At 41.0% G+C, this 26,894-nt stretch overlaps 1 protein-coding gene across 2 annotated transcripts in view; it reads left to right on the top strand.

Moving 5' to 3' along the window:
* Positions 1-26,894, top strand: part of LOC121580061 (C-Jun-amino-terminal kinase-interacting protein 1-like) — a 123,413-nt gene that overhangs the window by 80,760 nt on the left and 15,759 nt on the right. For both annotated transcript variants that reach the window (XM_045208826.1, XM_045208816.1), the window contains exons 4-7: positions 14,450-14,531; positions 15,664-16,761; positions 21,447-21,522; positions 25,016-25,188. In XM_045208826.1, the coding sequence (XP_045064761.1) occupies positions 14,450-14,531; positions 15,664-16,761; positions 21,447-21,522; positions 25,016-25,188 (1,429 nt within the window). The remainder of the gene's footprint in view (positions 1-14,449; positions 14,532-15,663; positions 16,762-21,446; positions 21,523-25,015; positions 25,189-26,894) is intronic.

The raw sequence follows: 26,894 nt of genomic DNA, 5'->3' as shown, positions 1-26,894 counted from the left end.
TATCCTTCTGTCTGTGATTTCAATAACTTGACTATAAACACAAAGTTGCCAATGTCTTTGCAATTGATACAAACAAGCAACACGTACAAATATGTTTAAAATGAAAGCCGAAAAGATTGTATTAAAATATAAAGAGTAAGCTATAGGCCTATTTCAATCATATTGAAATACAGTGCCTTCGGAAAGTATTCAGACCCCTTGACTTTTTCCCCATTGTGTTACATAACAGCCTTATTCTAAAATTGATTAAATAAAACAATTTCCTAAGCAATCTACACACAATAACCCATAATGACAAAGCAAAAACTGGTTTTTAGACATTTTAGCACATTTATTACAAATAAGGAACAGAAATACCTTATTTACATAAGGATTCAGACCCTTTGCTATGAGACTCGAAAATGAGCTCAGGTGCATCCTGTTTCCATTGATCATCCTTATGATGTTTCTACAACTTGATTGGAGTTCACCTGTGGTAAATTCAATTGATTGGACATGATTTGGAAAGGCACACACCTGTCTCTAATAGGTCCCCCAGTTGACAGTGCATGTCAGAGCAAAATTGTCCATAGAGCTCCAGGACAGGATTGTGTCGAGGTATAGATCTGGGAAGGGCACCAAAACATTTCTGCAGCATTGGAGGTCCCCAAGAACAAAGTGGCCTCCATCATTCTTAAATAGAAGAAGTTTGGAACCACCAAGACTCATCCTAGAGCTGGCCGCCTGGCCAAACTGAACAATCGGGGGAGAAAGGCCTTGGTTAGGGAGGTGACCAAGAACCAGATGGTCACTCTGATAGAGCTCCAGAGTTCCTTTGTGGAGATGGGAGAACCTTCCAGAAGGACAACCATTTCTTCAGCACTCTACCAATCAGGCCTTTATGGTAGAGTGGCCAGACGGAAGTCACTCCTCAGTAAAAGGCACATGACAGCCCGCTTGGAGTTTGCCACAAGGCACCTAAAGGACTCTCAGACCATGAGAAACAAGATTCTCTGGACTAATGAAACCAAGATTGAGCTCTTTGGCCTGAATGCCAAGTGTCACGTCTGGAGGAAACCTGGCACCATCCCTACGGTGAAGCATGGTGGTGGCAGCATCAGTGGCAGGGACTGGGAGACTAGTCAGGATCAAGGGAAAGATGAACGGAACAAGGTACAGAGAGATCCTTGATGAAAAGCTGCTCCAGAGTGCTCAGGACCTCAGACTGGGGTGAAGGTTCACCTTCCAACAGGACAAGGACCCTAAGCACACAGCTTAGACAACACAGGAGTGGCTTCGGTACAAGTCTCTGAATGTCCTTGAGTTGCCCAGCCAAAGGCCGGACTTGAACCCGATCAAACATCTCTGGAGAGACCTGAAAAAAGCTGTGTAGCGACACTCCCTATCCATCCTGACTGAGCTTGAGAGGATCTGCAGAGAAGAATGGGAGAAACTCCCCAAATACAGGTGTGCAAAGCTTGTAGCGTCATGCCCAAGAATATTTGAGGCTGTAATCGCTGCCAAAGGCTCTTCAACAAAGTACTGAGTAAAGGGTCTGAATACTTCTGTAAATGTGACATTTCAGTATTTTTTGTTGTATACATTTGCAAAAATGTCTAAAAACCTGTTTTTGCTTTGTCATTCTGGGGTTTGTGTGTAGATTGCTGAGGATTTTTTTTATTTAATCCATTTTAGAATAAAGCTGAATATCATATTTTGGGCATTTAACTCTGATTTAACTAGTTATGTATCTAATCCGGTTTTGGCATTGAGAAAATGAGTGAAGTCCCAAATTCTGTGAGAATTTGTGCACTCAGAAATAAAAGATCCAGTCACAGATTAGGAGCACTACCTTAAAAAATGGTCTAAAACAGTTGATGTGTTGAAAACAGTTTCATGTTATCACATAGCTAACCAATTTAGCAGGCATGGAGTTTTCTTTTGACAGGTCGTGCAAGCATGGAATGATCATTATGATGTTGTTGTTTTGATCTGCATGCTTCATGTGAAACCCGCACCCCTGCACATTTTTACTTGTGGATGGCGACTTTAGGTTTTCGGGAACACATTGAAAAGTAACTTGACAATGTGTTGATCAGTCAGTGCAAATTTGGATTATAATGTCAAGAAGAGGAAGGAATGTTCTGAATTAATACATAAGGTAAGGGCTAGAATTTGCTCTGGATCTTCTAACAGCGACGTGTCTGTCTGGTATGTGCATGTATTATAAATTAGCAGTGTGGCAGTTTTCCCAAAGTTGGGTGTATCTAACTGGCTATAATAGCAGCCAAGGACATTCATTAGCTTATTTGTTTGTGCTTTGATTACACGCAAGTGTCCAGGTCAGCAGTTTACACAAATTACTCTCTTCAGCCACATGTGACTGACCACCTGGATTCGGTCCTGCAGCCTGCTGGTCCAAAATAGCATAACTGGTGTATTTTAACACCAACAAACCCATCCATTTAAAAATTAATTTAGGATATGTCAATCTAGCAAACCAGGCAACTAAAAGTAACTTTCTAAACAATTGGTTTGTTTTTTATCTATGACCATATCATAGTCTTAGCTTTAGCTAATTATTACAGGAAATCACAACAAGATCATTATTTACAAGTTAATGGCGAGCTAATTACAGAAATTAGCTTACGGTTGTGAGTGTGATGAAATAGAAGAAGAGCATTCTACCTGAGATTTTTAGAACTAGGACACTGTCTTGTTGGCCTGACGTTATATCCTAATTTGACTTTGGTGCAGGTCATGTTAGCTAGCGAGCCATTCAGTTAACGTTAGCTAGCTAGCTAACAGTACACCTTAACTTGCAATGAAAACAACTTTCTGACAAAATTATAGCCAGACTCTCTTCCCCCTATACATGGTAGCTAGCTAGGAGAACAGAACACTCTTACCCGTATACGTGGATGAACGCTTCTCCCTCTCGGTCACGGATGCCATGGTTGCCCTTATTTTGAAGATGTAATCCAGAGACAGGTGTTCTCTTTTCGACTCTCTCCGCATAATATATTGTTAGCTATCATACTCTGCTTCCACCGGCATTCCACTGATTTTAAAACTCGGTCAACTTCTTTGTTGCAGTTCCTTGTGATATCTTTCAAAAAAGCCGAATTAGATAGGATTAACTACACATACTGAGCTCCTCATGTTATTGACACAAGCATGCTACAGGGCAGAAAAATCTGAACTCATCTCTTGGCATGTTCTGCATGCCCATCCATTATCTCAGCCAATCATGGCTAGTGGGAAGGTTCCTGTCTTTTTCCGTGGCTAAACCAACTAAGCTCGTAATTTAACAATTTTATTTGTATTTACAGATGGCATACAAGTTTGTTATTAAAGCACTTGAAAGTTCACATGTATTTTGATAAAAAATATATTGTTTACTTTCAAATGCCTCTCCTGTGACATATAACTAGTTTTCTGAAACGAGTCACATATGAAAAACCTTCCATAGCCAAATATACCTAGCTAGCTATCTACCATCCTTTTGCTTCTCATCCAACTGGTGTTATTTTCCAGATTGACTGACCTTCATGCCTTAAAGTAGTGATGGACTGTTGTTTCTCTTTGCTTATTTGAGCTGTTCTTGCCATAATATGGACTTGGTCTTTTACCAAATAGGGCTATATTCTGTACACCCCTACCTTGTCACAACACAACTGATTGGCTCAAACGCATTAAGAAGGACAGAAATTCCACAAATTAACTTTTTACAAGGCACACCTGTTAATTGAAATTCATTCCAGGTGACTACCTCATGAAGCTGGTTGAGAGAATGCCAAGAGTGTGCAAAGCTGTCATCAAGGTAGAGGGTGGCTACTTTGAAGAATCTCAAATATTAAATATATTTTGATTTGTTTAACACTTTTTTTGGTTACTACATGATTCCATGTGTTATTTCATAGTTTTGATGTCTTCACTATTATTCTACAATGTAGAAAATAGTAAAAATAAAGAAAAACCCTTGAATGAGTAGGTGTGTCCAAACTTTTGACTGGAACTGTGTGTGTGTATGTGTAATATATATATATATATATATATATATATATATATATATACACACACACACACACACAGTGGGGAGAACAAGTATTTGATACACTGTTGATTTTGCAGGTTTTCCTACTTACAAAGCATGTAGAGGTCTTAAATTTTTATCATAGGTACACTTCAACTGTGAGAGATGGAATCTAACACAAAAATCCAGAAAATCACATTGTATGATTTATTAGTAATTCATTTGCATTTTATTGCATGACATAAGTATTTGATACATCAGAAAAGCAGAACTTAATATTTGGTACAGAAACCTTTGTTTGCAATTACAGAGATCATACATTTCCTGTAGGTCTTGACCAGGTTTGCACACACTGCAGCAGGGATTTGGCCCACTCCTCCATACAGACCTTCTCCAGATCCTTCAGGTTTGGGGCTGTCGCTGGGCACACGGACTTTCAGCTCCCTCCAAAGATTTTCTATTGGGTTCAGGTCTGGAGACTGGCTAGGCCACTCCAGGACCTTGAGAAGCTTCTTACGGAGCCACTCCTTAGTTGCCCTGGCTGCGTGTTTCGGGTCGTTGTCATGCTGGAAGACCCAGCCACGACCCATCTTCAATGCTCTTACTGAGGGAAAGAGGTTGTTGGCCAAGATCTTGCAATACATGGCCCCATCCATCCTCCCCCTCAATACGGTGCAGTCGTCCTGTCCCCTATGCAGAAAAGCATCCCCCAAAGAATGATGTTTCCACCTCCATGCTTCACGGTTTGGATGGTGTTCTTGGGGTTGTACTCATCCTTCTTCTTCCTCCAAACACTGCAGTGGAGTTTAGACCAAAAAGCTCTATTTTTGTCTCATCAGACCACATGACCTTCTCCCATTCCTCCTCTGGATCATCCAGATGGTCATTGGCAAACTTCAGACGGGGCCTGGACATGCGCTGGCTAGAGCAGGGGGACCTTGCGTGCGCTGCAGGATTTTAATCCATGACGGCGTAGTGTGTTACTAATGGTTTTCTTTGAGACTGTGGTCCCAGCTCTCTTCAGGTCATTGACCAGGTCCTGCCGTGTAGTTCTGGGCTGATCCCTCACCTTCCTCATGATCATTGATGCCCCACGAGGTGAGATTTTGCATGGAGCCCAGACCGAGGGTGATTGACCGTCATCTTGAACTTCTTCCATTTTCTAATAATTGTGCCAACAGTTGTTGCCTTCTCACCAAGCTGCTTGCCTATTGTCCTGTAGCCCATCCCAGCCTTGTGCAGGTCTACAATTTTATCCCTGATGTCCTTACACAGCTTTCTGGTCTTGGCCATTGTGGAGAGGTTGGAGTCTGTTTGATTGAGTGTGTGGACAGGTGTCTTTTATCACAGGTAATGAGTTCAAACAGGTGCAGTTAATACAGGTAATGAGTGGAGAACAGGAGGGCTTCTTAAAGAAAAACTAACAGGTCTGTGAGAGCCGAATTCTTACTGGTTGGTAGGTGATCAAATACTTATGTCATGCAATAAAATGCAATGAATTACTTAAAAATCATACAATTTGATTTTCTGGATTTTTGTTTTAGATTCCGTCTCTCACAGTTGAAGTGTACCTATGATAAAAATTACAGACCTCTACATGCTTTGTAAGTAGGAAAACCTGCAAAATCGGCAGTGTATCAAATACTTATTCTTAATGTTATATAACCCTATTAGAAAGAACATATTCTCCGGATTAAAATAGGGTCAAAACGTCAGCCCCCATTTCTTCTTGCACAAATGCTCCCCTGGGTTCCTAAACTAATTGTATTTAATAATGTTGGACTGTACAGCCTTACCTGTGGAGTTTGCGCCCATTGGATGGGGTGTTAGCCTACTCAGTGTTTCCCCTATTTCCCAAAAAAGATGGCATTCTCCAAGTTCTAAGACCAATGTTTTAATGAACCATTGAACTATTTATAAATGATACAATTAATAATTTGCTATTATGAGTAATTATTACTTCAGTAAGGATTATTTTTCATCACCTCAGGTATAGAAAGCCTTTACTTTTGATAGTGTTTGAAAACGATGGTAATTCTCTATTCCAAAGGCTGGCAGCACGAGACCATGTTTGGTGTGAAGGCAACCAATATTAATACATTTTGATAAGGGTGTCTGAAAAATGTTGATGTAAAAAATTCAAATTGTATGATATTGATATCTGTCTGGATCAAGTGCCATTCTGTGACTTTGGCTAATATGCTTTCTTTTTTTGCCATGGTATCGTTTTGGTATCGGGCATCGTGATGGTATCGAGTATTGTGATATTAAACCTAGTATCGGTATCAAAATCGAAATTCTGGTATCGTGACAATACTCATATAGTAATTACTGTAGTGTTCTTGCGGACTATAGCGTTTTTGCGGATATTACTGTAGTATTTACTATAGTATTCTACAATATAATACACAATTCTATAGAAGGTACAGTACATGTATTACTACTGTGTGTAGTATATTATTCTACAGTATACTACAGTTTACCACACAATTATATCATAAGAACTGTAGTATTCTATAGTAAACTGTAGTATTTTTTCTTGATTTTACATGTTGTTCTCTTGTTCTCGCAAGAATGTTTGAGATGGACTACATATTTATTCATTGGATGGTTCTCCCATTGATCGAGTTCCCGCCTACAAATATCTGGACATTTGGATTGACAAAGACTTAATGTTTAAATAACATACGAATGAGCTTGTTAAAAGCTAACATTCAAAGTGGGCTTCTTTAAAAAAAATAGATCTAGCCTCTCCCTAAAAAGAATGAGCTACCAAACCCGCTCGCAGGATTGGTTAACTCTTGAGGTCACTCTAGTCTCGACCAATTTAGGTAAATCCTCCTTTAGTTTTAGTGCATTGTTGGAATAACGCCCAAAGATCTTTGCGTCTTGATTCCCTGGTGCCGCTAGGGCAGTTTAGGTCTCTGGTGTTGAATGAATTCATTGAGGATTGCAGTTGGTTCGATTGATTGCAGTGGTTTATTTGTTAAAATTGTGGTGTTGAGGTTGTGCCTTGTGGTTATTTTTATTCATCTTGTTTTAATTATAATGTAAATTGTTTTTGCTGTTGTGACAAAATGTTTGTACTCAGGGCACCATTGGGAATGAGACCCTGGTCTCAATTGGGCTACCCTGAATAAATACAAGTGAATAAAATAAAATAAAATAAAATGTGTGTCTTGTAAGCGGACAGACAATTAAGCAGTTTTCTAATTTCCTGCTAATTTTCTGCAATGCTACACATTTTGCCATGGCTTATACCGTGTTCGTTTGACTCGAACATTATAACAAAATCAACGGGACCACCTGGAGGTCGGGGGGCCCTGGGTACGTGCCATGCGTGCCCGGTCGGTAATCCGGCAATGTTCATGAAAGTGGTATATTGGGAATCATTTCGGATTGGCTGCTTATTCAAGTCATCCGACAGCTCCAAAACAACCATTTCGGATGTCGGCTAGCATGGATCTGATAGAATCTAGCCCTTAGACAGCTAGCCATCCTATGGTTAGTCATTTAGGTTTATGACACACACACACATACACAAACATGCCATACACACCCCACCTGCTACATCACTGATAGGGGTCCTATGGTGACACACCATTTCTGCCTGATGAGTCAATGAGGGTGAGTCAGCAACGAGAGGAGAAAGGGGTGGGTGCCCACTGTTTCAACATAATTTGTCAACATATTGTGATTTGGAATCTACTGTATGTGGAAAATACATTGGATTTGTTTTGAGGGTAAAATTTTTACAACAGGATTATGTCATCGTGGTAACCCATTTTCAACATAAACAAACCTTGTATAAAATATGTTGAATTTCTATCTTTGAAATAACATCAGATCTTCAACATTATATCAGCTATCAGAAAAAAACAATAGGCTGGGCAGCAACTCCTACTGGAGAGTTTATATATCTACAGCTATCCATTTGGTTTTAACCAGGCCCAGCACTGCATAGCTTTGATATTTGTCACTGAACACTACCAATATGCTATCGTGAGAATGATTATTGAGAAATCGCTTAATAACTAGAAAGATTCACCGTTGTGGTCCTCTGTAGCTCAGCTGGTAGAGCACGGCGCTTGTAACGCCAGGGTAGTGGGTTCGATCCCCGGGACCACCCATACACAAAAATGTATGCACACATGACTGTAAGTCGCTTTGGATAAAAGCGTCTGCTAAATGGCATATTATTATTATTATTATAAAGTCATTCCAAAGGATAGGTTTAACAGAGCAAATTAAATGTAACCATACTTTATAAGTCATAACTAGAAATGTATACTTATATTTTTGGTTGAGATGGAGATATGAATCCAACATATACATTATTCATTTGTAGACAAACTGGATATTAAACTGTGTTTTGTTGTCAATGCAACCAAATATCCACATTTGAAGGAGATGGACATGTATCTTCTGTTTGGATAGTTATATCTGTGCCACTGACTTAGTCTGTCTTTAATTCCAGTTTGTCTACAAATGTATAATTGATATGTTGGATTCACGTCTCAATCTCAACCAAAAATCTAAGTTAAAGAATAGAACTAAATAAATTCAAATCAAACTTTAAGTGCACTTTAAATAAAGATGTTGATATTGGCATTGTCAACCAAACACAATTCATTATTACTTTTGTAATACAGAAAATAGCCTGAAGTTAAGGCTATCTTCAAATGTAACAGTATTTATTCAACTTTAAAATTAGCAACACATCCATTGCCACATTTTGAGGTTACTGTAACTATAATGTCTTCTTATGTAATCAAATCAAATCACATTTTATTGGTCACATGCGCCGAATACAACAGGTGCAGACATTACAGTGAAATGCTTACTTGCAGCCCTTAACAAACAGTGCATTTATTTTTTACAAAAAAAGTAAAAATAAAACAACAACATAAAAAGTGTTGAGAAAGAAAGAGTAGAAGTAAAATAAAATAACAGTAGGGAGGGTATATATACAGGGGGGTACCGGTGCAGAGTCAATGTGCGGGGGCACCAAGACTAGTTGGAGATAGTTGAAGTAATACGTACATGTGGGTAGAGTTAAAGTGACTATGCATAAATAATTAACAGAGTAGCGCAGCGTAAAAAGGATGGGGTGGGGGGGCAGTGCAAATAGTCCGGGTAACCATGATTAGCTGTTCAGGAGTCTTATGGCTTGGGGGTAGAAGCTGTTGAGAAGTCTTTTGGACCTAGACCTGGCACTCCGGTACCGCTTGCCGTGCGGTAGCAGGGAGAACAGTCTATGACTAGGGTGGCTGGAGTCTTTGACAATTTTGAGGGCCTTCCTCTGACACCGCCTGGTATAGAGGTCCTGGATGGCAGGAAGCATGCATGTTCAAGATAACATGCAAAGGTCGCAGGTCTGTGGAGATCTTCACAATTGCTATAATAATCTACGCAGAATCTCGAACAGCATTGATCACTTGCACTTCTATTGTAATCTCAACTGCAATACAGGTCATTTGGCTGTGCTATTAGATCAGTGGTAACACAGTAGCCCTTTCCACACACAGCCCCTGTTATCCCGTATACCGGTTGAAAATGGCAGATTTTGTGATTGATTATCACCTAAATTGGAATGCAGTGGCCGTACAGTAACATGCTATCAAAACTCAGTTTCTCCGCTTCACAGCGCTGTATGGGTTTTGACTGACAGTTGTTATAAACTTGAGCAGCATGCACAACAAGAAGATGTCCCCATCCCATCCGCTAATTGGGCTACTTTTGCACATTTGTAGTCTGAGTGATGGGAATGCTGTAAAGCAAGAGGAGTGGATGTGTTCTGAAAGATGATGAGGATTATAATACATACTGCTTTGATGTTATTCAAGCAAACCAAATGTGCACTTCATACACACACTTGAATGTACTCATGACTCCATTACAGTGGGGGAAAAAAGTATTTAGTCAGCCACCAATTGTGCAAGTTCTCCCACTTAAAAAGATGAGAGAGGCCTGTAATTTTCATCATAGGTACACGTCAACTATGACAGACCAAATGAGAATTTGTTTCCAGAAAATCACATTGTAGGATTTTTAATGAATTTATTTGCAAATTATGGTGGAAAATAAGTATTTGGTCAATAACAAAGTTTCTCAATACTTTGTTATATACCCTTTGTTGGCGATGACACAGGTCAAGAGTTTTCACACACTGTTGCTGGTATTTTGGCCCATTCCTCCATGCAGATCTCCTCTAGAGCAGTGATGTTTTGGGGCTGTCGCTGGGCAACACGGACTTTCAACTCCCTCCAAAGATTTTCTATGGGGGTTGAGATCTGGAGACTGACTAGGCCACTCCAGGACCTTGAAATGCTTCTTACAAGCCACTCCTTTGTTGCCCGGGCGGTGTGTTTGGGATCATTGTCATGCTGAAAGACCCAGCCACGTTTCATCTTCAATGCCCTTGCTGATGGAAGGAGGTTTTCCTCAAAATCTCACGATACATGGCCCCATTCATTCTTTCCTTTACACGGATCAGTCGTCCTGGTCCCTTTGCAGAAAAACAGGCATGATGTTTCCACCCCCATACTTCACAGTAGGTATGGTGTTCTTTGGATGCAACTTAGCATTCTTTGTCCTCCAAACACGACGAAGTTGAGATTTTACCAAAAAAGTTATATTTTGGTTTCATCTGACATTCTCCCAATCCTCTTCTGGATCATCCAAATGCACTCTAGCAAACTTCAGACGGGCCTGGACATGTACTGGCTTAAGCAGGGGGGACACGTCTGGCACTGCAGGATTTGAGTTCCTGGCGAGCGTAGTGTGTTACTGATGGTAGGCTTTGTTACTTTGGTCCCAGCTCTCTGCAGGTCATTCACTAGGTCCCCCCGTGTGGTTCTGGGATTTTTGCTCACCGTTCTTGTGATCATTTTGTGACCCCACGGGGTGAGATCTTGCATGGAGCCCCAGATCGAGGGAGATTATCAGTGGTCTTGTATGTCTTCCATTTCCTAATAATTGCTCCCACAGTTGATTTCTTCAAACCAAGCTGCTTACCTATTGCAGATTCAGTCTTCCCAGCCTGGTGCAGGTCTACAATTTTGTTTCTGGTGTCCTTTGACAGCTCTTTGGTCTTGGCCATAGTGGAGTTTGGAGTGTGACTGTTTGAGGTTGTGGACAGGTGTCTTTTATACTGATAACAAGTTCAAACAGGTGCCATTAATACAGGTAACGAGTGGAGGACAGAGGAGCCTCTTAAAGAAGAAGTTACAGGTCTGTGAGAGCCAGAAACTTCTTGTTTGTAGGTGACCAAATACTTATTTTCCACCATAATTTGCAAATAAATTCATTAAAAATCCTACAATGTGATTTTCTGGATTTTTTTTCTCAATTTGTCTGTCATAGTTGACGTGTACCTATGATGAAAATTACAGGCCTCTCACATCTTTTTAAGTGGGAGAACTTGCACAATTGGTGGCTGACTAAATACTTTTTTTCCCCACTGTATATGCGCACCAAAATTACAATATGTTTGCCTTTTGAAAGCCTAACACTATAAAATCTTATTTTATCACTTGTTGCCATGTTGGCAATATAATAAGCTGTCAAATGATGCCCACACCTGACCCAGATTGCAATTTATAATGGAACAATTTTTGGATTGAGTGAACAACAGTAATTGTATGATGGTGGGGATGCGGGGCTGTGTTTCAAACAAAAAAATACAAGCGTACTTGCTTCAGTTCCTCAATGGCAAAGCTAGTAGACTGATTGAGCGCGGGTCATTGGCGTGTACAATTTTTTTTTCTGGGAATTACCGCTTTTACGTTTCTCTGCCATTATTATTATTTTTTAGATTGGCCTTGGCATTGCAAGCGTATGATACCCAACCTGGTTGGGAATCACTGCCCTAGAGCACAGAAAAAACTATACACATCCCGGCCTAAACATCAACGCCACAGGTAACTTCCACAAAGCTGTGAACGATCTGAGAGACAAGGCAAGAAGGTCCTTCTACACCATCAAAATAACATGAAATTCGACATACCAATTAGGATCTGGCAAAAAATACTTGAATCAGTTTTAGAACCCATTGCCCTTTATGGTTGTGAGGTCTGGGGTCCACTCACCAACCAATAATTCACAAAATGGGACAAACATCAAATTGAGACTTTGCATGCAAAAATATCCTCAGTGTACAACATAAAACACAAAATAATGCATGTAGAGCAGAATTAGTCCGATACCCTCTAATTATCAAAATCCAGAAAAGAGTCGTTAAATTCTACAACCACCTAAAAGGAAGCAATTCCTAAACCTTCCATAACAAAGCCATCACCTACAGAGAGATGAACCTGGAGAAGAGTCCCCTAAGCAAGCTGGTCCTGGGACACTGTTCACAAACTCAAACAGACCCCACAGAGCCCCAGGACAGCAACACAATTAGACTCAACCAAATCATGAGAAAACAAAAAGATAATTACTTGACACATTGGAAAGAATTAACAACAAAACTGTGCAAACTAGAATGCCCTAAACAGAGAGTACACAGTGGCAGAATACCTGGCCACTGTGACTGACCCAACATTTCGGGAAAACTTTGACTATGTACAGACTCAGTGAGCATAGCCTTGCTATTGAAAGAGGCCGCTGTAGGCAGACCAGGCTCTCAAGAGAAGACAGGCTACAGTATGTGCACACTGCCCACAAAATGAGGTGGAAACTGAGCTGCACTTCCTAACCTCCTGCCAAATGTCTGACCATATTAGAGACACATATTTCCCTCAGATTACACAGACCCACAAAGAATTTGAAAACAAATCAAACTTTATAAACTCCCATATCTATTGGGTGAAATACCACAGTGTGCATCACCAGTGAAGAACAAACACCATCGTAAATACAACCCATATTTATTTTCCCTTTTGTACTATAACTATTTGCACATTGTTACAACACTGTACATGTAGAAAAGGCCCATGGAGTTGGTGGATTCGCCATTTAATTCATGGCCACTTGCGCAGCTGGGCCAGAGCGCTTTAATTAGGTCAGGTGGAATTGTCAGACAGATCTCAACTCATTAAAAGGAGGAAATCGCCACCGCCCGACCTCGCTGCTAATCCAGACATAAATCCACCGAATCTGTTATCTTTCATCTGAACTATCTATCATTGTTCATAGTTATTACCACGGAGCGCGGCTTGGAGTGCACGCTTCAAACCTATTGTGTTACGGCAATGGACAATGATCACGGCCCTACAGATCATCACGGGCCAATTACACCATTGTTGATATATGGTTAAAATGTAACGAAATGACATGTACATATGAAGACAAACCTGGAAAGGATGAAATATGAAACATAATTATTATTTGCTGAATTGATAAATCCTGATATTAAACTGATTGAGATTATAGATTGAATAATTCCCAACTGATCGATTTATTTACATTCTCATTCTCATGATGAACGGTTATGATCCTAAATGACTCAATCATGCTTCATATTGAATTCCTATTGAACTGAATTGCTGAATTACCTCTGTTAATGATTGTTATGATTTGACTTTTGAATTTGATTTGATACATGTTATTCTGTTTCCTTAGTTATGCAGCACACACAAACTATCCAGTAAATATACCACTTTGTGGTAAAGGAATTCCTGCCTCAGTCTCCTCCATTCCTCTCAGTCACCTGACCTGTGACCACCTGTTTACCTTCACTATTGTCAGTCATCCTACCTGTCTGGCTACACAAACAGATTCCAATAATCTTTCAGTATATAGCCATAATATGACATTTGAAATGTCTCTATTCCTTTGGAACTTTTGTGAGTGTAATGTTTACCGTTTATTTTTGATTATTTATTTCACTTTTGTTTATTATCTATTTCACTTGCTTTGGCAATGTAAACATATTTTTCCCATGCCACTAAAACCCTTTGAATTTAATTGAATTGAGAGAGAGAGACAAAAAGTCAGAGACAGAGACATAGACATAGACAGACAGAACATTCTACCCCAAACCAGAGAAGGGAGTTCAGGGGAATCAGTGGGGGTTCTGGATGTATGACAGGGGAGCTGTTGGCCCCCATGCTACAGTATCAGCCCCCCAGCTTCTAAAAACAATCCCCCCTCTGTGAGTCTGGGTGTGTGTGTGTATTTCACAAGCTTGGAAAAGGGATTTTGGGTCCCTTTAAATGCACACCACGGAGCACAGACAAAAGAATCCCTGGTCATTCAACAGAATAAAAGCTTTGTGTGTGTGAAAGAGAGTGACTGAGTCAGTGAGTGAGTGAATGAGAGAGAGGCAGTGTAGAGCGAGAAAAAGATTGTGTACATTGACTTTGTGCATCCAAATCTCTCTGACTCACAATCTCTCCAATCTCTCTCTTTTGCCGTGTCATTCTCTTTTGCCGTGTCAGTCTTTTTTTTACCGTTCTCTCTTGAATTTGATCTCACTTTCCCTCTCAGGACACATTAAACAACAACTCATTTGGTAAGAAGTACAGCTGGCAGGAGAAGGTCTCGCGCTCATCCTCCCCCCTCAAAACAGGTGAGCTGTTCCACCACCACTTCATGTTACAGGAGACTGCTGGCTCATACCACCAGTTTAATCTTTTAGGGGGTTGCTGATTTTGCAGATATAATTAGGCAACACAGCAGTAACTGCAGAATCAACCACTGCCACTAAAACAATATAAATATTTCCTATTATCCATTCCAACATTGTCGAAAATCTGTCTGTGGATGAATTCCAGTGGCTCATTAGTGTCAGCCATATTGAACAGTCTGCTGTGGCTTAGCTAGCAGCCCAGAGCTACTACAGGTCTTAGAATGGCCTCTCTGAACTATATGTAAAACTAGCAGAGAGTGTGTTGAGTTACAGACTAGATGACCGATGCTGCACAACTATGAAGTTTCTATTAGCCTAGCTGTCACTAAATGTGTTTGGAAGGAAAGGATAACAGAATCAAATAGAAAACGGTTGACTTTTTATTCTTATTCTGTTCTCTGTCTCTCTAATATATAACCGTATCTGCTTTAGGTCCACTAGTCCCAATTTGGTTTAGTGCTTTATATAGATGTTTTCTTGTTCAGATATCTATTGAAAACCCCCAATAATTAGTAATGGTTGTAATTATAACTTAATTTATGAAAAGCTTTTTATACATTGCTCTCAAAGCGTGTATTAGTGTCCTCTGATAGCAGTGATGGCATGGTGAATAGCTAGTGTCCCTGCAAGGCTCTAATGTTTTTTTACAGTGAATTTGTGCTGGGCTTTTTGACAGTGGATTATGACATACTAGGTCAATCACATTATATTTGCTGCCCACTGAATATGATGAGTATTGTGGAATTAGCTTGTAATCCCAGTGTTACCTAACCAACTTGACGTTTCTAATATTTGTGTATGTTTGTCTGTGCATGTTGCTGTTGATCTGTATGTGTTTGTTGTTGTCTGTGTGTACTGTTTGTGAACTGCTGCATATGTTTCCATCTGGGTTTTTATCTATGTGCCCTTGTGTGTGTTTGTGTATTTTCTATGTGAATGTGTACATGTGTGCCTGTGTGGACATGTTTGCTTGTATGTCTGTCTGTGAGCCTGCATGACTGTATGCCTGTGTCTTGTATGTATGTCTGTGTGACTGTGTATGCCTGGGTCTGTGTCTGTCTCCCTCCCCCAGGTGGGCTGACCTCTCCCCATGAGCACAGCTGTCTGAGCGATGAGGACAAGTTGCAGCAGGGAGGTGGGACGCAGACCAAGGACCGCGGCACATCCACTGACGCTCCCTGCAGACACAAACACACCTCTGGACACACCCACAGCTCCGCAGCAGGGACACGCTCCAAACTGCAGGAGAAGCCCACAGCACCCCCGCCTCCCCAAAACTATACACCCGCACCTCTGGGCCCCCCAGGGAAGGGCGAGGGGGGGACACACAGAGAGAATATCCGCTATCACACAGACGTACGCCTAGAACCCACTGAGGAGATCTATCTGACTCCCGTGCACCGTTCCGAGCAGGACCGCCCATTCCTGTCCCAGCAGCCAGAGCACGGACGCATGTCATTCAGCTCTGACACCGAGGGCCCACCCCCTTACCAGCCTCTGCCCGACCGGACCAACCCCTCCATATGTGAGGAGGACGAGGTGTATGTGCCCCCTCCCTCCTACGCCTCCTGTGTGGAGGCTCTCCTCACCCCCCCCTCTACCGCCCCCCCCAGGGAACCCCCAGCCTTAGCCCTGAACCTCAGCCTGAGGGAAGGAGGAGCAGGGGCGGTGGTGAGGGCAGGGGTGGAGTATGTAGACGCCCAGGACGAGACATTTGGGGGAGAGGGTGAGGCTGAGGATGAGAGGGTAAGGGATGTGGGAGGCAGGCAGTATTTGGGACGTGGCGGCTGTGGTGCCCCCCCGAGGACTCTGATGAGCTCGGAAGCGAGTGGTCTGTCTTACGACTCTGTGAAGTACACACTCGTCGTGGACGAGCACGCACAGCTCGAACTGGTGAGTCTGCAGCAGTGTTACCAATGTTACAGCGACGACAGCGACTCTGCGACCGTCTACGACAATTGTGTCTTGTCTCCGTACGAGTCGGCCATCGGGGAGGAGTATGAGGAGGAAGAGGAAGAAGAAGATAAAGAGGATGAGGAGGAGAGAGCGAGAGTGGAATGGAGGAGAGAAGCAACCGCCTGTCTGTCAGAGGACTCCACCCCAGAGGCGAACCTACACTTCTCTAAGAAGTTCCTCAACATCTTCATGAACGGACGGTCACGGTCCTCCAGTAGGTACCACCACTGAACCACAAGGGCACCATCTTTTGTTCAGACACTGCAGTTTCTTATATTAGGCTTAAAGGGCAACTCCATCACTTTTCATTATCTCCAGCACAATACGAGTGTCAACATATGTGAAAATGGCGCATTTCTAAGTTTTGCAGGAACAAATATAAAGTTCAAAAGTTCTACCCGATGACATCATCAAAAGTTACAACATTTTAATCCTTAATAGTCTATTGACTCACCCGTGCGTCAGTATAAGTAACATAATAAAACAAATCCCCATCAAAATCCATCAGTTTAAGTTAGAGATATCTTTTTGCATCTCAATCAGTGGCGGTTGGTGCCATTTAAGATGAACATGGCCTTATTTCTATTACAGCATATTGGATGACTGTCATCCATATTCCAAGCTCAATGGAACAGCGATAGGTTTAGGCCACTACATCGTACTTGAATTTACCCTGTACCCATCATGAGGTTGCTACAACCTAGCCTATGAATGAAAGTTTACAACGTAGGTTCACAGGTCGAGATAATTTGACAGACAGTGACACATTTAATACCGCCTTAAACACTCTTGCCTGCATCTAGCTGATCTAGTGTTTCTATTGGACAAATTCTGGTATGTTTATCCCATGTTTCGTTCTGTTTGCTTCCGTTTAAGAAATGTTTTTCAACAGAATCTGCGCAATGAATACACCCCTGATCGCACTTAAACACAGTTCACATTCATAGCAGCCACGTACAAACAGCTCGTTTTATGCAGTATATAATTTCTTCTCGCATCTACGCTCTCTCTCCTCCCCTCACCTTTTCCCTAAGATTGTGGACTTCAGTGCACAACACATCAGCTGTCTGTGACCAGGCAAAAAAAAAAATCTCTCTCTCTCTCTCTCTCTCTCTCTCTCTCTCTCTCTCTCTCTCAGCTGTAGCTTACAGTACTAGATAAATTCTCTGATCCTTCGATTGGGTGGACAACATGTCAGTGCATGTTGCAAGAGCTCTGACAGGTTGGAGGACATCCTCCGGAAGTTGTCATAATTACGGTGTAAGTCTATTGGAAGGGGGTGAGAACCAAGAGCCTTCTAGGTTGTGTATTGAAGTCAATCTACCCAGAGGAGGACAGAAGCTAGCTGTCCTCCGGCTACACTGTGGTGTTACCCTTCCTCCTCTGAGGAGCCTCCACTGGTCTCAATCCACCGTATCTGCCTATGTAAGCCTTCCGCATCTGCGGTGGAAGGTGGCCAAGCTTCTCACGAAAATGTCTGTAGCATCCGAACGGTCTGTAGCGTCCGTTTTGCTCTACGACCCCCACAAGTGTCACGGAACTCGTCTGAATGTAACCCATACAAATGAATGAAAGTATGGAGGTAGTTTTGTGCCAACAAAAAAAAGGGGTTAAATATGTGTAAAAAAAAACGTATACCTCGTAGATATAGGCCAGACACTACAAAACCTTACTCCTTATGATAAAATGGTTCACTGTCTATTTATGAACGTATTATTTAATGTGTTTCTATGGGCCAAAATTACCACATTCCTCAGTGAAGAGGTCCTCAACCAACAATCTGAATTGCCCGAAAGGCACTAATGCATCCAATTGCAGAGTATTCTGTAGTGACAGAAGGAATTTCAAGACATGGCCATACCTGTGACCCGGGTTAGGTAATGCTGGAGTTTTTGCGAAAGGGCTTTATAAATGAACAGAATGCAATGTTTCGACCTATGCGACGTCAAAGAGGCCCAGCCTACTTTTTCATAGAGAAAACCTGTCACCCCTGATAAAAGCAAGTGTGCTATGGTAAACCGCTTCTAACAGCTTAACAGTGGCAGCTGCATTCATGTAGATGATGTCACCATAGTCTAGGACCGGTAGGAATGTCGACTGAATGATCTGTTTTCTACTATTAAGCGTGACAAATGATCTATTTCTATAGAAGAAACCCATTTTTATTCTCAGCTTCTTAGTTAACTCGTTTATATGTTTTTTAAAAGACAACGTATTGTCTTATCCAAATGCCCAGGCAGAGACACGATCATTGTGGGCATAATCCAAGGTACAGATTATTACATTTTTAGAGTCATTGTTGTGCGCTATAGAAAACAACATATACTTTGTTTTTCCAGCATTCAATAATTATTTAAGGTCAAGAAGTGTTTTTTGTAAGACAATGAAAGCAGTCTGTAGGTCAGAGTGCCTGGTCCACAATGGGGGCAATATAATACACAACAGTATCATACGCATACAGGTGCAGTTTACAATTTTTTCCACAGACAACCCAATATTGTTAATGTAGACCAGGGGATCTTCAACTTTTTCAGCTTGAGACCCCTGATATACAGTGGGGAAAAAATGCATTTAGTCAGCCACCAATTGTGCAAGTTCTCCCACTTAAAAAGATGAGGCCTGTAATTTTCATCATAGGTACACGTCAACTATGACAGACAAAATGAGCATTTTTTTCCAGAAAATCACATTGTAGGATTTTTAATGAATTTATTTGCAAATTATGGTGGAAAATAAGTATTTGGTCAATAACAAAAGTTTCTCAATACTTTGTTATATACCCTTTGTTGGCAATGACACAGGTCAAACGTCTTCTGTAAGTCTTCAAAGTTTTCACACACTGTTGCTGGTATTTTGGCCCATTCCTCCATGCAGATCTCCTCTAGAGCAGTGATGTTTTGGGGCTGTCGCTGGGCAACACGGACTTTCAACTCCCTCCAAAGATTTTCTATGGGGTTGAGATCTGGAGACTGACTATGCCACTCCAGGACCTTGAAATGCTTCTTACGAAGCCACTCTTTCGTTGCCCAGGCGGTGTGTTTGGGATCATTGTCATTATCAAACACCCAGCCATGTTTCATCTTCAATGCCCTTGCTGATGGAAGGAGGTTTTCACTCAAAATCTCACGATACATGGCCCCATTCATTCTTTCCTTTACACGGATCAGTCGTCCTGGTCCCTTTGCAGAAAAACAGTCCCAAAGCATGATGTTTCCACCCCCATGCTTCACAGTAGGTATGGTGTTATTTGGATGCAACTCCGCATTCTTTGTCCTCCAAAACACGACGAGTTGAGTTTTTACCAAAAAGTTCTATTTTGGTTTCATCTGACCATATGACATTCTCCCAATCCTCTTCTGGATCATCCAAATGCACTCTAGCAAACTTCAGATGGGCCTGGACATGTACTGGCTTAAGCAGGGGGACACGTCTGGCACTGCAGGATTTGAGTCCCTGGCGGCGTAATGTGTTACTGATGGTAGGCTTTGTTACTTTGGTCCCAGCTCTCTGCAGGTCATTCACTAGGTCCCCCCGTGTGGTTCTGGGATTTTTGCTCACCGTTCTTGTGATCATTTTGACCCCACGGGGTGAGATCTTGCGTGGAGCCCCAGATCGAGGGAGATTATCAGTGGTCTTGTATGTCTTCCATTTCCTAATAATTGCTCCCACAGTCAAACCAAGCTGCTTACCTATTGCAGATTCAGTCTTCCCAGCCTGGTGCAGGTCTACAATTTTGTTTCTGGTGTCCTTTGACAGCTCTTTGGTCTTGGCCATAGTGGAGTTTGGAGTGTGACTGTTTGAGGTTATGGACAGGTGTCTTTTATACTGATAACAAGTTCAAACAGGTGCCATTAATACAGGTAACGAGTGGAGGACAGAGGAGCCTCTTAAAGAAGAAGTTACAGGTCTGTGAGAGCCAGAAATCTTGCTTGTTTGTAGGTGACCAAATACTTATTTTCCACCATAATTTGCAAATAAATTCATTAAAAATCCTACAATGTGATTTTCTGGAGAAAAAAAATCTCTATTTGTCTGTCATAGTTGACGTGTACCTATGATGAAAATTACAGGCCTCTCTCATCTTTTTAAGTGGGAGAACTTGCACAATTGGTGGCTGACTAAATACTTTTTTTCCCCACTGTACAGTGCCTTCATAAAGTATTCAAACCTTTTACACATGTTGTTGTGCTACAGCCTGAATTTAAAATGGATTAAATTAAGATTTTGTGTCACTGATCTACACACAATACCCCATAAAGTGGAGTTTTGTTTGTAGAAAATGTTGACTACAGTGGCTTGCGAAAATATTCACCCCCCTTGGCATTGTTCCTATTTTGTTTCCTTACAACCTGGAATTAAAATTTATTTTGTCGGTGTTTGTATCATTTGATTTACACAACATGCCTACCACTTTTGAAGATGCAAAATATTTTTTTGTGAAAAACACTAGAAATAAGACAAAAAAACTGAAAACTTGAGCATGCATAACTATTCTGTAAGTTGAAACTCTATGGAAAAACTTGAAAATGGCTGTCTAGCAATGACCAACCATCAACTTGACAGAGCTTGAAGAATTTTAAAAAGAATAAATGGGCAAATATTGTACAATCCAGGTGTGCAAAGCTCTTAGAGACTTAACTAAAAAGATTCACAGCTGCAATTGCCGCCAAAGGTGCTTATACAAAGTATTGACTCAGGGGTGTGAATACTTATGTATTCGACATATTTCTGCATTTAATTTTCAATATATTTGCTAAGATTTCTGCAAATATTTTTCAATTTGTCATTATGGGGTATTATGAGTAGATGGGTGAGAAAAACATATATTTCATCCATGCAGCACTTGGAAACAGTACTTCAGAATAAAAATGAATCTTCTTTTACTCCCAACTTCTCCAGGTGCAGAGTCGTTTTGCTTGTTCTCCTGCATCATAAATGGGGAGGAGAGGGAACAGAGTCACAGAGCCGTCTACAGGTGAGATACATCTTTATTATCATCATCACATCATCAGTCATCGTCGTCACCTGCACTACTGCGAATTACATTTTGCAGGTATTTATACAAAGTGACTTATTAAACACATCCTTTCAGTATATAGCTGATGTGGGAATTAAACCCACAACTATATCCTAGCACTGATTAAACAAAGACCTCTAACCCATCATACTTACTCATAGCACTTAGGTAATCCTAACCACTAAATTAATTGACCTTTTACACTTTAGCATTGCTTTGTAGCATTTAGTAATGTGACTTGTCAGTTATCCTCCATGACATATAGATTTGACAGGCCAAATGGGTCTCTTGGAATCAGTAGAGCAGAAAAACCTATGCATAGTTACGTCGTTCCACAAATAGAGTACATTTTGCGTCGCTTTGATATTTTAAGTAGAAATTGTGCACAAATATTGCATTTTAAAAGACTATTACATCATATTAAATGAAGTTCTCTTTAATATAGACCACATGAACAAGTCAATAAATTAATTAATTTTCATTTTATTGCATGACATAAGTATTTGATCACCTACCAACCAGTATGAATTCCGGCTCTCACAGACCTGTTAGTTTTTCTTTAAGAAGCCCTCCTGTTCTCCACTCATTACCTGTATTAACTGCACCTGTTTGAACTCGTTACCTGTATAAAAGACACCTGTCCACACACTCAATCAAACAGACTCCAACCTCTCCACAATGGCCAAGACCAGAGAGCTGTGTAAGGACATCAGGGATAAAATTGTACCTGTACAAGGCTGGAATGGGCTACAGGACAATAGGCAAGCAGCTTGGTGAGAAGGCAACAACTGTTGGTGCAATTATTAGAAAATGGAAGAAGTTCAAGATGACGGTCAATCACCCTCGGTCTGGGGCCCCATGCAAGATCTCACCTCGTGGGGCATCAATGATCATGAGGATGGTGAGGGATCAGCCCAGAACTACACGGCAGGACCTGGTCAATGACCTGAAGAGAGCTAGGACCACAGTCTCAAAGAAAACCATTAGTAACACACTACGCCGTCATGGATTAAAATCCTGTAGCGCACGCAAGGTCCCCCTGCTCAAGCCAGCGCATGTCCAGGCACGTCTGGAGTTTGCCAATGACCATCTGGATGATCCAGAGGAGGAATGGGAGAAGGTCATGTGGTCTGATGAGACAAAAATATAGCTTTTTGGTCTAAACTCCACTCGCCGTGTTTGGAGGAAGAAGAAGGATGAGTACAACCCCAAGAACACCATCCCAACCGTGAAGCATGGAGGTGGAAACATCATTCTTTAGGGATGCTTTTCTGCAAAGGGGACAGGATGACTGCAACGTATTGAGGGGAGGATGGATGGGGCCATGTATCGCAAGATCTTGGCCAACAACCTCCTTCCCTCAGTAAGAGCATTGAAGATGGGTCGTGGCTGGGTCTTCCAGCATGACAATGACCCAAAACACACAGCCAAGGCAACTAAGGAGTGGCTCCGTAAGAAGCATCTCAAGGTCCTGGAGTTGCCTAGCTGGTCTCCAGACCTGAACCCAATAGAAAATCTTTGGAGGGAGTTGAAAGTCTGTATTGCCCAGCGACAGCCCCGAAACCCGAAGGATCTGGAGAAGGTCTGTATGGAGGAGTGGGGCAAAATCCCTGCTACAGTGTGTGCAAACCTGGTCAAGACCTACAGGAAACGTATGATCTCTGTAATTGCAAACAAAGGTTTCTGTACCAAATATTAAGTTCTGCTTTTCTGATGTATCAAATACTTATGTCATGCAATAAAACGCAAATTAATTACTTAAAAATCATACCATGTGATTTTCTGGATTTTTGTTTTAGATTCCGTCTCTCACAGTTGAAGTGTACCTATGATAACAATTACAGACCTCTACATGCTTTGTAAGTAGGAAAACCTGCAAAATCGGCAGTGTATCAAATACTTGTTCTCCCCACTGTATGTCTGTCCCTCATGTTAAGGTCAACCCCTGTTATGTGAACTGAATTCTCGTTTTAATATAGTGAAACTATTCCTTTTTAAAAGGGATACTACGAGATTTGGGGATTTAATTTATTTACCTAGAAAGATGAACTCATCAATACCATTTTTATGTCTCGGTATGCAGTTTGAAGGTAACTGACATTAGCTTATCGTTAGCATAGCGCAATGGCTGGAAGTCTCCAGGTAGAGTAACCAGCTCCTCTCAAAAGCAGGGAAATATACCTTCTAACTATTCCAAAGCTGGTTGGTTGGTCATTTATAGTCCTACATAGTAATTTATATATTTTATAAATTCTCACAGGACACTCACAAACTATATTGGACATGCGATGGTACTACCAGCTATCTAGCTCAGAACTGAAGCGCTGTCCCGTTGTCGCAGTTGGCTGGCTGTGTTGACTTGAGAGGTTGCACATAACCTTTTCTTTCGCCTACGGCAGATGAATGAAATGCATATTTCAGATAAAATAGTTCCAAAAATAACTGCATTTAAAACAACTAGAATTGAAATATGATAGTTTTATATATACTTTGGAGTAGCTAGAAGGTATTTTTCCATGCTTTTGAGAGGAGCTGGCTACCTGGAGACCTCCAGCAATTGTGCTAAGCTAACGATGATCTAATGTCAATTATCTTTAAACTCAGCATTGGGCCAGTAACCGAAAGGTTGCTGGATTGAATCCCCAAGCCGGCAAGGTGGGAAAATCTGGAGTCCTAAAAACAATTAAATAAGTGTATGTTATTTGGCAAGTCACGGATTGGCTCTCAGAAAAATTCAACCCCCCCAGACCTCCTGAAAGCTAAAAAAAAGCAATAACATTTTCAATATATATATATATATATAGAGTGTTTGACTGATTTGGACATAGATTGTGCCAAACTAACGGGCTGCTCAATACACATCGTTTGGTGTATTGTTGGTCTGTGTTCAACAGAGGGGGCCAACGCCACAGTGGAATTCAAGGAAGTACTACCACAGAAATATTTCAATTTGGTCATCCTTTTACAATTACTCGTAACTTCATCATACATTTGAACAGTATAAGACAAGTGATCCTTCATGTACTGTCACACACCCTCTGTTTACAAAACAATAGATTAAAACACGTTTATATTTTGGGTTCTGATTGGGTATGACAGTTGAACTAAGCTCATTACGCAAATTATATTCTTCAAGAATCAAAGTCAAAAATGTATGTAGCAATTGCAGATTGCCCCTTTAAGGAACACAAATATTAAACAGTTTGATCCTGATAACCAAATGATTCAAGCACATGACATTGTAAGTACAGGAATATTTCTTAGCTATGGTGTTTGACCACTATATCTATGTATCTTATAAGCTGAGTGCACTGTATCTGTTACCAGCCAAACGTACACAGGTGTAGACTTGAACGTTACACAGTTAGAAAATTGGCTTTCTAAGCATGAACAGGTTCTAAAATATGTTGTTCTGTCTGGCTGTTTGTCCCTGTTTCTGTGACAACTACAGGTTTGTCCCTCGCCATGAAGATGAGCTGGAGTTGGAGGTGGATGACCCTCTACTAGTGGAGGTACAAGCAGAGGATTACTGGTACGAAGGCTACAACATGCGTACAGGCACCCACGGCATCTTTCCTGCTTACTACGCCATAGAGGTCGCCAAGGAGCCAGAGAGCTTAAAAGGTACAGTGCTTTGATCCCTGCTTATTTACACAGTGCTAAAATGCTAAATTAGTATTTGCACCACTTTAAAAGGGCAATCTGTAGTTCAAACAATAACAAAGCCAACATCCCGCCACTGTTTTCGTAAACAGCTGAGGGATGGGACTGGAGAAATGTAACCACTCAGAGCTATGGATGCAAGGATTGACCATTCATGATATCAACATTATAGTTTTTACCATGTTTTGAGGCTATGTAACTGTTTACAATTAATTTGTTTACACACAGTGGATCAAGACAAGCTGATAGTTTTGAACTAAGCTCATGAGAAATGTAGAAGTTATATTCTTCAAGAATCAATTGGTCTACAGTATATCATTAATTTAAAAGTCTACAAATTGATGTAACAACTGCAGATTGCCTCTTTAAGGAACACAAATATTAAATAGTTTGATCCTCATAACCAAATGATTCAGCACATGACATTGTAAGTAAAGTAAAATGTATTTGCCATGGTGTGTAACCAATCGTAGATTGCCCCTTTAAAGAACACTATTGTGTTGACAGCGCTATAGGTGAATATATTGATGCACATTACAGTACTAATGGCATTGATCCAACCGTGTGTAGAGCACTTTAACCCTTCCCTTCTGTTCCGGGGCAATTTGAAAAGAGTTCGAAATCACTAAAATACTATTTTACGTCATTTTTCAACCATGACCCTTCATCTGCTTTCCTGAGGATGGGTCTCAAACTTGCAAAACACATAATTAAACAAATACAATTAAAATTAAACCCAGTACCGGAATAGTGACATGATGTTCTGGGTAAATTTTACCCGCAATTTGACCTTGAACATGGTCTATTTAACTTTATATATAGAAACAAACTACTTACTGCACAAGAATGGTGCAACCATGATAATCACATAGATATAAGTATGATTTCCCTATGTTGCTGAGCAACACTGATCTGAAGTCAATTTAACCAGCAATTTGGCTCCCGCAATTTGACCTTGACCTATATAACTTTTGAACGGTGTGACCTGGAAACAATCTGCTTTCTGCACAGGAATGGTGCAAACATGATGATCACAAATGATGTCCCTATGATGCTCAGAGGCTAAGCAACACTGATCTGAAGCAAATTTGACCTTGACCTTTGTGCTAGAGACAAATGGTATTCTGTGCAGTAAAGATCCGTCCATGATGATCATTTATATTTTAGTCATTTTAGCAAACACTCTTATCCAGAGCGACTTACAGTTAGTGAGTGCATACATATTTTTTTTCATACTGACCCCCCGTGGGAATCGAACCCACAACCCTGGCGTTGCAAACGCCATGCTCTACCAACTGAGCTTCACGGGGCCTGAGCTATACGGGGATCACAAGGATATAGGTATGCTTTCCCTGTAATGTTCAGAGGCCGAGGGACAGTGATCTGAAGTTAGGCAAAACATTTGCTATAAAGGTCTTAAATGTCATAAAATGTCATAATTTGATTGATTTACGACTTTGGTACAGTAATCAAACATTTGGCTCTAACTTTTGAACAATTGGGTCCATCAATTTAGGGGAAAAGCATATGAAAGAAGAAACACTGAGCTACTAGAAAATACATTTTGGGAGGTTAAGATCCTATATTTGTGATCTTGATGTACTTATTGTACTTACTGTACTGGTCAAATTGACCCGGAACATAAACGGTGTTGGCCCAATCGAACA

This window comes from Coregonus clupeaformis, chromosome 3, assembly GCF_020615455.1.
Source record: "Coregonus clupeaformis isolate EN_2021a chromosome 3, ASM2061545v1, whole genome shotgun sequence".
Taxonomy (NCBI): domain Eukaryota; kingdom Metazoa; phylum Chordata; class Actinopteri; order Salmoniformes; family Salmonidae; genus Coregonus; species Coregonus clupeaformis.
The sequence above is the reverse complement of the archived record's forward strand: the minus strand, read 5'-3'. Positions and strand labels throughout refer to the sequence as shown.